Genomic DNA, 12558 nt, shown 5'->3' on the forward strand with positions numbered 1-12558 from the left:
TTCACAACACATATTTTCAAGAAAAACAAGGAAGAACTATTTCTTGACAACTCTTATTTATCCTTAACTTCTGCAGTCTATACAGAATAATGAACTTCAATTGCAGGAGTGTCCTTGTTAGGTAATACAGAGGTGAACATGCAGATTCTTTTTGTTGCGAGGATCCTTCTTCAGCAGTGTGGTTGCCAGGTTCCCGGGTCTATTCCCCAAGTGCTCTCATTTCCACAGTCTCAATTCAGCACGACTCTGAATGCTTTCCCAGAAGACAGTGGTTACTTTCTTAATGGCCAATACTTGCATCAACAGGATTTGTTTGCTATCAGGATGACATTTTATTTAGCACTCCCTTGTCGCTGTACTATTATGAATATAGAAGAGCTTTTTCTCAGTGAAAATCACATGTGACAGTTACACAAGGTTCAGCACGTCATTCCTTATGGCACATACAGCTGAAATTCTCATGAAGTAGCTAACCTATTCAGTCAGTATAATTGCCATTATGAAGAGAAGAGCAGCAAGCCTACTATTATAATTTTGAACTATGTCTGAGAATTCTTGTAGTTTGCAGCAAGGAGATGATCACAGCATCAGTAGATTTTCATTTCAGCATATGCTGCCTTTGAGATTCCACTAACTGGAAGTACTTTGTAGGTTATTATGTGTATGGTGTGTTTTTCTGTCTTATTCAGGAATTTACTTGAGTTAACTCTTCTCATAGACATAAACATAACTGGACCTGCTGGATGCTAAGGCTAGAGACAAGGAGCATTCTTCAGGTGCATTTTATATAGTTTCCAATGAACAGCTTATAGAAATGTGCATACTTCTCTCATGTATTATCTCTTCTTCAGAAAAGATGGCCTTCCTCATATAGAGTTCAGAGGGGTTACTTATATTTTTTGTGTGTCAATTTGCACACAGAGAAAGTATTAACATATTTCATTTATTTCTTCTCACAAATGACTGGCTTTTCCCATTTAAATTTGTTTGAAATCTAATACATTTTTCAGCACAATGGCTTTACCTTACAGGGTAAGGGATTAGAGTGGTAAATGTCTGTGAAGCAAACAGAGCAGGATTTATCATCATCTGTAGATACTAATTTCTGAGGCTATAGAGTGTAAAAGTTTGAATTGTTAGGTAATTGTCTTTTAACTTCTGAAAGTCTATAGTAACTGAGTATAGAATCATAGGATGGTGTAGGTTGGAAGGCACCTCAAAGATCATCCAGTTCCAACCTCCTGCTATAGGCAGGGACACTTCCCACTAGAACAGGTTGCTCAAGGCCCTCGTCCAACCTAACCCTGAACACCTCCAGGGAGGGAGCATCCACAAACTCATAGCCGAGCTGCTCCAGCCCTCTGATCATCTTTGTGGCCCTCCTCTGGACTCGCTCCAGCAGTTCAATGTCCTTCTTGTGTTGGAGGCTCCAGAACTGTAAACCGTACTCTAGGTGGGGTCTGAGAAGAACAGAGTAAAAGGGGAGATATACTGAGCTCCTTCTGTCACTCAATTTTAATAAAGGTAATGAAAAGAAATCAAATTTACTGTATAGTGTGCAATTGCTGAAAGACAAGTCACAGTTGTCATCCCAATATTTCTTTCTATAAAACAGACTGCCAAAGGCTGGGTAACTGTTAACTCCATGTCACAGAAGGTCAGGAGCAACTCAACAGTTCGCTGGTTTTTAAAGGACATCGATAGCTAACGTAGTCATTACATACAAGTTTCCAAAAGAAGGGTAGTATGTAAATGCCCTCTAGGCTCAGAAGCATCTATCTGACTTAAAAAGAAGAACACTACAAACATTATTGAAATTGAGAAGGAAGTGGAGAGAGTCATTGTACCTGGAGAGGACTTGATTAAAGCTCTCCCTGCATGTTCATTTCACTGAACAAACAGAAATGGAGTTGTGCAGTGTCATAGCACCTTCTTTGTTTGTTGTGCAATTACATCGAAAGAACAGGGTATGAGCAAATATCCCTGGTTTCAGTTTTGAGGCAGAAATCTGAAAGAGAACCTGGTCTGAGTCAATCTTTGTCACTGCTTTTTGCTTTTTCCACCCTCTGTTTAACTCATGTGACAGCTGTTCCAAACCTTGTTTGGTTTATGGGTATAGGAATCAGAGTCAAATTAGTTTCTAATTTTTAGTTAGGAATCAGCTAACTTTGTCTTGTATCTTTAATACCTCCCTGCAGTTTTGGACAATTCTTTGAATACTCCAACTTAGACATTCATTGTCTTGTCTCAGGGTTTTAGCTGTCCGTTCTTCATTTCATCTTAGGCACCTTTCTTTGTTAAAGGTTGAATTCCACTTTCTTGAACATTTATGAGTTTCAAAGTTTTGGTCCTTTCCAGATGATAAGTTCCTGGTTTACTTATGTTTATTGCTGTTCATGAGGCAACAAGTATTACCTTCCTTTTTAAAGCATTACATTTTATTTAGCTTTTCCCATGCTTTGGAATCACTCAGTTCATGTTACTTCATTTTGACTCTACTGTCTGTTGCCAGTGTCTTATCAGTGCATTCCTAATATTCATTCTGAAGTCACTGGTGAAACTACCAAGGAAAGTCAGCCTTAAGATGAATCTTCAAGGTTTTCCTCAAGAAACCTTTCATTGCCATTTTCCAGGGCTACCTATTGTCTTTCTCCTGAGGCAGCTTCTTTATCCAACATAGAATTTCTCTCTTATTCCTCATTTTCTTCAGCTTAAATGGTAATTTTGCCATAAGGCACAGTATCAAAGGCTTTATTCAAGTCAGAATAGATGAGATCTACTGAATTTCTTTTATAAGAAAATACCCTATCAAATAAAAGGCTACTGTACAAGCCTAGAGAGTCTTATCTCTGCAAATCTATTTCCATTTTTTTTCTGTTTTCCAGTCATTTTGTGTATTTTGTGATTTCTTCAACATTTGTTTTAAAGCTAATAATTGATGGAATCACTCTTCCCTCCTGCTTACCCACTGGCATTACATTTGTTGTTGTCATCTTTCAGTAACTCCCAAAAATTACTAGATTAAAAAAAAAAAAAAACAACCAACCCCACAACCACTTATTACTAAGCCTGCACTTTTCAAGTGCCAATTTTCTCTCAGTCTACTATGTCAGTCACTCAATTCCCTTCATTTACGGAGCCCTTCAGTTTGCCATGTTTGCTACCTCTGACTCTTAGACCACAGGAACAGCAAATGCTGAGAACATTCGTCTTTACGAATAAAAGAAATTAAAAGTGAGAGAAAGGAAGAAAACACCAACTGCTCATGACTGTGTTGCCAGAAAGAGAATACAGAGATTCTAAATTAAGTGCCTTTCATCAGCAATTAGAAGTTGAGATTTCCTTTAATCTTTGCCTTTTATTCTTTTGCTTTTACTTTGCCTGTGATTGTCCCATGAAGGCAATTCCATTGAATACTTTGAATTCCATTGAATTCCAGCTTTTTGAAAACCTGCAACATTGTAGTGTCATGCACTTTATAACGTTATAGATTATAGACCAGGGGATGTGAACATCATACACATTTCATCATTTCTCTGTACATAGGTGATAACAGTAATTTTTGTGGGGTTTGGGGTTGCTTGTTTGTGTGAGGTTTTGTTGGGATTTTTTGGTTGGGTGGGTTTTTTTAGCTCCAGAACTCAGAATCCTATTGAATTCTTAGTATCTATGGAAAGACTGTTTTCAGCTTTATAATTAAAGCTAAATTCCATTATTTATATAAAGCCAGAATTATTTTTAATCAGAATAATCTAAGACATTCTCCCAGATGACCATCCCTTACTTTTTCATGAGAATTTGCAAGAAAATCCACCACAGCCAAATTGGGGTTATTTGTGGGTGGATTACCCTGGTTAAGGATCAGCTCTGCAGAGTCAGTTCAGGTCTGGTAACATATGTTAGCTCCGTTGTAGTGATGTTTGTACTGCTTTTGATACAAGTCTAGAAGCAACTTTGCTGCTTTCATTTATCAAAAAGTTTGAATTGATGTACCTTAGTGGAGCAGAGTTGGCTCTATACAGCTCAAATAATGATGTGTCTGTATTAGCACATTATGTTATGGCCTGCAGGGCTTCTCTGTCATCCCCTCTGCAACACTGTGTTCACTCTCTTGATCCTGTTTGGATTGAATCAGACGTATTCCTTGGCAAGAGAGTTGACATATGATAAAGGATATCTCATTTAGGCTCCATGGACTACAATTGGGTTTGGGAAGAAGTACCTCAGATTTGCACAACATCCAAACAGGTAATAGGCCTTCAGAAACTCCAAAATTTGCTCAGGCTGTGCACTGCTGTGTGTGCAGCACATGCAAGGAGTTTGGCAGCCATATATTGTCTGCCCTCTTGTGAGTCTAATTCTGGCTCATGCATTGAAACAAATTAGTTGGTGGTAAGACACAAGCATTAGTAAGTAATTTTGCACTTTCTCCAGATCTTAATGCTGGTAACATTAGTTTTAAATATCACAGAAGCTGGGTGTTGCCTGTAACCAGAGCAACAATACCAGCAAAAATTAAGATAAATGCCAGTTGTGTTATGTGAAAGGTCAAAATGCAAACTTTTTTTTCTGTCACAGTTTGACATAAAATGATCTGGACCAAATCTTAGGCTGCAACATCAGCATGTAAGTCTCCAGCCCCGTCTAGCTGTCTGGATATAAGGATACTCATAGGCCCACTGAAGTTGTGAACTCCCTATCTCTAGTATTTTCTACTATTGCCATTGACCTGTTGGAGACATTCAGGTCTGGAGACAGATTTGCTCTCCTTAGTATTCAGCTGGATATGTTTGTTTGAAGAAAGAAGTATGAAATACTGAACAGGGAAAAACAATGTGGGAGATGCTGTGCTGTAGTGGGGAAACTAGCAGGACAGAGACAGATACTTCCTAGTTATACTGTGTTCATACCTGAGAAGGAGAATCACCTCTTTAATCAGCAGTTTCCTGTGCTCAGGAAATGCCAGTGAGAAATTAAACACCCATGTTTAACAGCTAGCATGTTGTGGAGAAAAAGAAAGAGGCAAATTGTACATTTGTCTTTAGGAATAAACTTCCCTTTGGAAAAACAAGCTGAAGTTCAATTTTAAACATCCCAGTGGGCTCAGGCAAAGAGGAGTGGGGAGAAGTTCTCTGACCTGTGTGATAAAGGAGGTCAGATAGGATGATCTGACAGTCCCTTGTGGCCCTAGGCTCCATCAGTCCATGAAGCAGTCACCTTTTCATTGCAGTAGCGTTTTAGACAGTTAACTCATTTAACGGCATTTTCTCAGAACCTGCGTGACTCCCTGTTAATGCATACTTGAGAGAGCATCCATTATTTGCAGAGCCTGCCTTGCTTTTTCATTTTGGCAGAATGTGAAGCTCAACACCGATGATTGATGGCTTTTTCTGTTTGTTTTCTGAAAGATGTCAAGCAGCATATTTACTGACTCGACTCCTGCTGCAACTTGTTAGTTTGAGCAGTGTAAACACATTTTAGCAACTCTTAGTAATTGTGGGGAGAAAGATATCATGAATATAATGAAAACTGACAGTACTGATTTTTCATTCCTGTCATTTTATTTTTACACCTAAGACAAGCAGAATATTTTGCTCAGGTGTTTTTAAGGTTCTAAAACTTTCAGAGAACAATTTATTAGTACTCGTATTTCAAATATACTCTTTGTTTTGGTTTGTTGGGGGGTGGTTAATATTAATATTTCATTATTTTTATATCAAGTTACTGTGGAACCCCATGTTTATACACCTGTGGTTATCCATAACACATATTCACTAGATGTTGGAAAGGTCTTAAGCTGCATAGAGAAAAAAAGACTAAAAAAGACTAACTTATGTAATAACTTACCAGGATGGAAAAGGAAACTTTAGACAAAGCCTGAGAGAAATGTAGGAATCACACATAGTCCAAATCAAGCTGCATGTACTGATTCTTCTGTGATTAAGTAAAGGACAACGAAGTTAGTGAGATTTGTCCAAGGATGCAGAGTGAATGCAGTTCTCTGCCTCCTTCACTTATCAATAAATCTTACAGGAAAACAGTGATTTTTAAAACGTTTGAAAGCTGTATGAAGCATCAACAGTAGTTTGCGTATTTTTAGCAAGCAAATAATTCCAGAGTAAACTAGTGAATAGTAAATAGCATGGGGAATTTCATGCAAAATTGAAAGTGAGATGATTGTGCCTAAATCTGTCTCATATCTTTAGTTATTGCTGCCAAGACAGAAACATGGCATGCTCACCTCAAGTGGAAGTTTACAGGTTTTGTCCTTCTCCTCCTAAACAAACTAATACTGTTGAAAAAAACTGTTCTTGAACATTGGTCCCATAACAGCTGAAGTTCTTGTAATTTCTGGCTTAAATAATTTATCATGACTGATCAATTTTTATGCTAACATCATCCCTGTTCCTAAGTAGGTTTTCTTTCCACATACTCCCACTGTGGCAACACTGTATTCCCACAATGCCTGTGTGGGATCTCATCTTTCATCCTTCATTTTATTAGGCTTATTATGTCTTACAAATAAACAAAACCCTGACTCTCCATTTAATACCATTCCTGGTTGAAATTCAGAAATCTTTTCAATAAAATTGATCATCAAAACCAGATAACCAGTACTGCTCAATGGAGTTGATTTTTCCCCTAGACCATGTTTCTGTTCATTATGATCTCATCACAGTGGTAGTTCTGGATAATCTCACAGTTAAATAGTAAATCTATGATCTTTCTCCTGTTCTCCATACTGATAAAAATGTCTGTTCATTAGCCATTTTTAGACTGACTTGAGCTTACTCCACATGTGCAATAAGTGGACTACTCCAGTGCAAAAATGCATCAGTTTCAATACAGCAATCAGGATTGCTTTCTTACTAATTTAGAGGAGCCCTTCTAAGATACAGTTCTTTAATAGTTTACAGGTTGTTTCATTTCATTGGGAATAAAGGCAATTATGAATGCAATTATTTTGTTTATTTGGCTAATGGTAAGGTCTGTGAAGATCAGGCTGAATTTGTAATAAAATGAGTTGTTTACACTGAAATCAGATGTGCCAGTTGTGCACTGTATTAATATCCCTGGTTTCTTCTGAAGACTCATTAACATCAGTGATACTAATAGTGATGTATCAACTATATGAATTGCACTTGCAGTGTATTCAGGGAGGGGAAGACACTGACCACTAGTGGAAGCTGCAGATTCAGTCCAGTATGAGCATAGAAACCTCTCTTTAAGTCTGAATCTAATAGTAGTCTTTATCAACCAAATAATATGAGGTTTGTGCTTGGTCCACATTGAAACAATAATTCTTTCTTAGGATAGATTGATTCAACATATCTGCTTGTGTGGTCTGGTCTAATAAGATTTGAAAAGTGGGGTGTTTTTAGTTACTTCAGTAGCTCCAGTTTGCCTGCTTTGGTTTTTGCATGGGGAAAAAAATGTGGCATTTTAGTCATCTTTAAATCTGTTTGCTGGAGGTTATAAGCCAATGTTTCTTCAAAAATCACATTAAAACAATGTATTTCACCAAGGTACTGTGTATCACTGTGTTAGTGATGAAGGACTGGGCAAGCTGATCTGCTTTTTGAGATATCTGGAAAGTCATTTTGACCTGCCAGAAATATTAAACATTAAAAACGTTTAGTGCATGCAATTTGATATTCTTGACTTACACAAAGGAGTTTATGTAAGTTTTGTAATTAATCTGCCAATATTCTGTGTCATGAATGCATAAAGTGGGAAGGAAATATCAGAAGGATTTCCTATACATGAAGATGTGTATTCATGTGGTTGGCTCTTCATGTGATCCATGAACATTGACAGAAAATGAGAAAACAGGACTCCTAAGAGCCTCACTCACCTTGTGTTGTTAACCATGTAAATTCTTTGCAAACCTAGCTAATGTGACCAGGTTTGGGAATCATACTCTATATATGATTCTGTTGTACAATATGGTTTCCATTACAGCTAGTACTGGACAGATTTTTTGTCACTGATTAAACTACAGTTGTAAGAAATGTCAGTTGTTCTCTTCCCTTATCTCTCATGGCTCTTCGATGGATCTAGTCCTATCACTTTTCTTTTTGTTTTTTCTTTAGTTTTAAAACTAAACTGAGCTTAATTGCTTTGTAGGAATTTTAGTTATTTGTTTTACCTTTGTTTGCTTTCTTTTTGAATTCTGCCTGTGTCATGGTGGTTTTGGTAGGCTTCTGTCAATTCTGCTCTAACTCTTTTATACTGCTACTTTCAGTATAATACTGAAAAGAGTGCTGATTCACTTTTGCTGAACAGCAGGTAGAAAATTAGTTATTTGAATAATTGGTTTGGTTTGTATTTTTCTTATTTTTTAAGTATACTTAAAATGCAGTGCCTTATTTAGAAGGAACATGTGGAATTTTTGGCTGCTGCAAAATGCATGAATCTTGCTGATAATGGTAACGAGTCATCTAGTAAGAACAGCATTGTACTGACAGTAACAATAACAAAAAAGGGCTTTCCTATCTGCTGTCTTTATGTATCTGTCCTTGAAGAGAAATAGAACTTGCTTGTTGCAGAATTTGAGCCTCTAATACGTTGATGCATCTGTTATTTCTTGCATATTGAATCAGCTAATGTTTATCGTGACCAGTGATTCTTTTGTGATTCGAGTGTTTTTTTTTTTTAGTGATCTGAACGTTCAGCTGCATTTACTTGGATTACATGATTGTCTTGATGTGAAATTACTTATACTTTAGAAAATTGTGACTTTGCACCATTTCCATACCTTTCTGACATTGTTCTGCCTTAGTGTTGCATCATGTTTGTAACTAAAGTGATTTTGGTTTGCATTTTATATTTGTATAGAGACCATGAACCAAGCACCACCTACTAGAAAACTGGAAGAGGTTCTTCACCTTGGAGAACTCTGTATCGAAGTATTGCAGCAAAATGAAGAACATCATTCAGAGGTGAGGCCATAACTGCATTTGCTGTAGAGAATTGTGTTTCCTAGGTTTTTTGTTCTCTGATGCGAGGCAATTCTGTCAAGAAACATTTTAGCTTTACTTTCTGACATATGTTTAAGGCAGTTCACATTTACAGAAGACTGAAAGACTTGAAGCTTATGAAAAGTGAAGTGAAATAAAACTCTACTTGAATTCGCTTGAATGGACTGTAGGTTTAGAAAGGAAAATTCAAGAGCATAAAATAGTGAAAGCATCTTTGTGCTGGAGGTGGTGAAATGGTATGGAAAACATTCATAGCCTTATACAGATGTTCCTTCCAACTTTTCACCTTTTGTTGAAAATAGAAAGGAACTATACCTGAATGCTAGTTTTTATAATGCTGTGTAGGTCTTGCTTTTAGCATAAAAATAATGATGGTTATAATAATCATATTAACATTGCTCTTCTGTTGATTGGAAAAGTACTGCTTCTAAACTTGCACTTTTAAAAATGGAATTCTGAGGCAGAAGAAGTAAAGTATAACAATCTCATGTTTCTTATTCACAAGTCTTCTGCTTCATGCTGCAGAAGCCATAATATTTAGAATTCTAGTGCCACTTATATCAAGGAATTGAAAAAATAAACTTGACCAGAAACATATAATTGTATATATTATTAGCATTTAATTAATAAATACAGTTTTGTAAGGTTCAGAATACTGTTTTTAAAATGTTCTCCAAAAAATCAAAATATTTTTGGGGAAAGTATGCAAAGGGATAAACATGAGTTAGTAATACAGTTATAAGTATGATCATTCAAAACATCTGGTTTTATATCACACTATGGAACCCAGGTTTTGGCTTACATCTGTCATGTGTGAACTTGTTATAGATGTTTTATCTTATGCTGAAGAAACAGCTGTTTCAATCATTTGAAATTAATTCCCTGGAGGTCCTGTTCTACACTACTGTTGCCACTGTGATACTCTGTAATTATTACTTAATAAAATGTATATATTGTTGTCTTTGTCTTTTGAGGAGCTGCAGTGCTGTATGAATATTAGATTTCTGTGGACTAGAACACAGAAGAAGCAGATCAAATGATTTATAATTAAACATCTGTGTTCAAAAATGACTGCTTATTTGTAGCAGAGATGTGGTATTTTTCAAAAGGGTAAATACATTGCATATGCCTTCAGAAAAATTAATTCAGCAAAAGCTTTTAAGATTGGTTGAAAAGAATTGAAATAACATTAAAATTATTTTCCTCTTCACTCATGTACTAAATGTTCAATTTACTGAAATGTATAGACTATGCAGAACTAACTATGGTGACTTCACATCATAGCATAAGGTAAATATGCAGTGCTTTGATGGTACAGTTGGCATAAAGGATCAGTAATCTCTAAAATAGCATTATCACAGTTTTTTAATACTAGGTTTTTGTGTTTGTTTTTTTTTAATTCATAACACTTCCAAATTTCTGGGATTCCCAAAGGGAAGAGAGGTATGTGATTCCTGATAGACTAAGCATTATTTTTCACCATTTATTGCATGGAAAATGTGCATTAAATATGTAGAATATGTTGTTCTGCTGATTTCTCATATTGTATTGTCACATTTGTGTGTCTTTCTAGAATCTAAGAACTTCAGTCTGCCTTTAATATGGTCATTTTTGTTCTTTTAGTGTGTCTCACCAATTGCTGACTGCCTTTAGCCTGTTTTCATACTATCTTTAATGACTGGACAACTCTCAGCAGAATTTCTGTGTAGACTGAAAGTGTGGCTGCAAAGGGGGAAAAAGATGGAAAGAAAATGTGCTAGCCTTCTGGTTTGGGTTTTACTTTGGTTTGAATTTTTTGGGAATATTTTTTGAAAATAGTTTTGCTTGCCTCCAAGGGACACCTGACAATGCCTGTATGCATTTATTTTCATCTCTTTGTACTCATTTCTAGTTATTTTGTGAGCTAAGGAGTCTGTTCCTTTTATATACTCCCATTTAGAAAGGCTTTACTAATAAGAAACTTCTTCCAGTTTGAGAAAAATTATTCCATTTCAAGTTTCTGGCAGTTTTTTTTTCAAGTTTTATCTGTCTTTTTCACTATGGTGTCAGCATCTTCCAATCCTGACACTGCAACACACAAAGTACTTCTCAGTAATAGCAGAGGCTGCTCAGCATTTCTGTAAAACTTCTTGCCAATTCATCTTTTCTCAGTTTCTCCCATGTCAAAAAGGATTACAGGCAGTCATCAGAAAGTCCAGGATGCAGAAACATAGTTGTACACCACTTTCCAGATGTTTATGCCTTTCAGCCATGAGTACACAATTCCACATTACCTAGGATCTGCGTTTCAGAAATGCAAGTGAGGATTTCTATGCCTTTATTTGAACTTGTGGGAGCTCAGTACTTGTATAGCTTAAGCTACATATATCTCACGCTCGTAATGCAAAAATTCTCAAAACAAGACACTCAAAATGAGGGACAGGAATTTGAAAGCAATGACATTTTGTTTTCTAGTCTGTGTAGACATTAGTCACTGCCAGATGTTGTCACAAACTCTGAGCAAAATGCTCTGAGGAGTATGTGTGATTCATCTGATGTCATAAACTCACTTCGTCTTTAACACCAGGATCATACAGCTACCACTGATGCAGTACTCTGCTTCAATACTGACCTCTCAAAGCTTAGATTTAAGTGATAGCAAAAAGATGTAGCTAGCCTCGCTTTCTGGCACACTGTTTTTCCACAGGTATCTTCTTTTGAACTAGAGCTACCCAACATTCTAGATTTTTACCAAAGAAAAACTGTACATTTCAGCATGTTGTTATTTGTGGCATTTGTGGAAGGAAATGTGGATGGCTTCCTCTGGAGATCTGACATCTTTAAAGCAAAAATAAGAATTAAAAAGCACTAGAGTTTAAGAAGTAAAATTTCACACTGACCCCTTGGTTTTGATTAAGAAATCAGTGTGAAATGCATTCACTTGCATTCACAACAGTTTATTGCAAAGAGAAGTTAATTTAGTAACTTACAGCTTTATAATTGAATTAAATCGAAAGAAGCATATACAGTGATTTTTTTTCAAGGGTGAGGCCTCATTCTTTGCTCTCTGGTCAAAAAGAGTTGGATTTATAATTCTATTTTTATTTTCATGTGCTACATTTTAATTCTGTTTCTAACAGCTTTCCCAGCATAATCTGTTTGATTACTTGTATTTTTGATGCAAAGTTTTAGGAAATATTTTCACATTTTCACTTGGTGTTTTCATATTCAAATGTATTCATATTCAAAATGTATTTTGCCACAGATACAACACATTTCCTTGCTTTGCAACTCATGTTTAGTAATTGTATTTTTTCATGTTTGCAGGCATTTGCTTGGTGGCCAGAATTATTGGCTGAGCATGCAGAGAAGTTTTTGTCTCTCTATTCTGTTGATATGGATTCAGCACTTGAGGCACAGCCACCGGATTCCTGGGACAGCTTCCCACTTTTCCAGCTGCTGAATAATGCCCTCAGAAATGACAGTAAGGTCTTAAGATATTTACTTACACTGTGTGTAAGATTTTTCAGTGTACCTATATCTTACAGATATGTTTCTGAACAATGGAATTCTCAAAACAAAAGTGGCAGTGCCTGTC

At 36.3% G+C, this 12558-nt stretch overlaps 1 protein-coding gene across 19 annotated transcripts in view; it reads left to right on the forward strand.

The window, feature by feature from the left end:
- The window catches only part of CADPS2 (calcium dependent secretion activator 2), a 315634-nt gene that overhangs the window by 241995 nt on the left and 61081 nt on the right, over window positions 1-12558 (forward strand). For all 19 annotated transcript variants that reach the window (XM_064142033.1, XM_064142028.1, XM_064142027.1 and 16 more), the window contains 2 exons: window positions 8839-8942; window positions 12288-12444. In XM_064142033.1, the coding sequence (XP_063998103.1) occupies window positions 8839-8942; window positions 12288-12444 (261 nt within the window). The remainder of the gene's footprint in view (window positions 1-8838; window positions 8943-12287; window positions 12445-12558) is intronic.

This window comes from Pogoniulus pusillus, chromosome 4 (assembly GCF_015220805.1).
Source record: "Pogoniulus pusillus isolate bPogPus1 chromosome 4, bPogPus1.pri, whole genome shotgun sequence".
In the NCBI taxonomy this organism is placed as follows: domain Eukaryota; kingdom Metazoa; phylum Chordata; class Aves; order Piciformes; family Lybiidae; genus Pogoniulus; species Pogoniulus pusillus.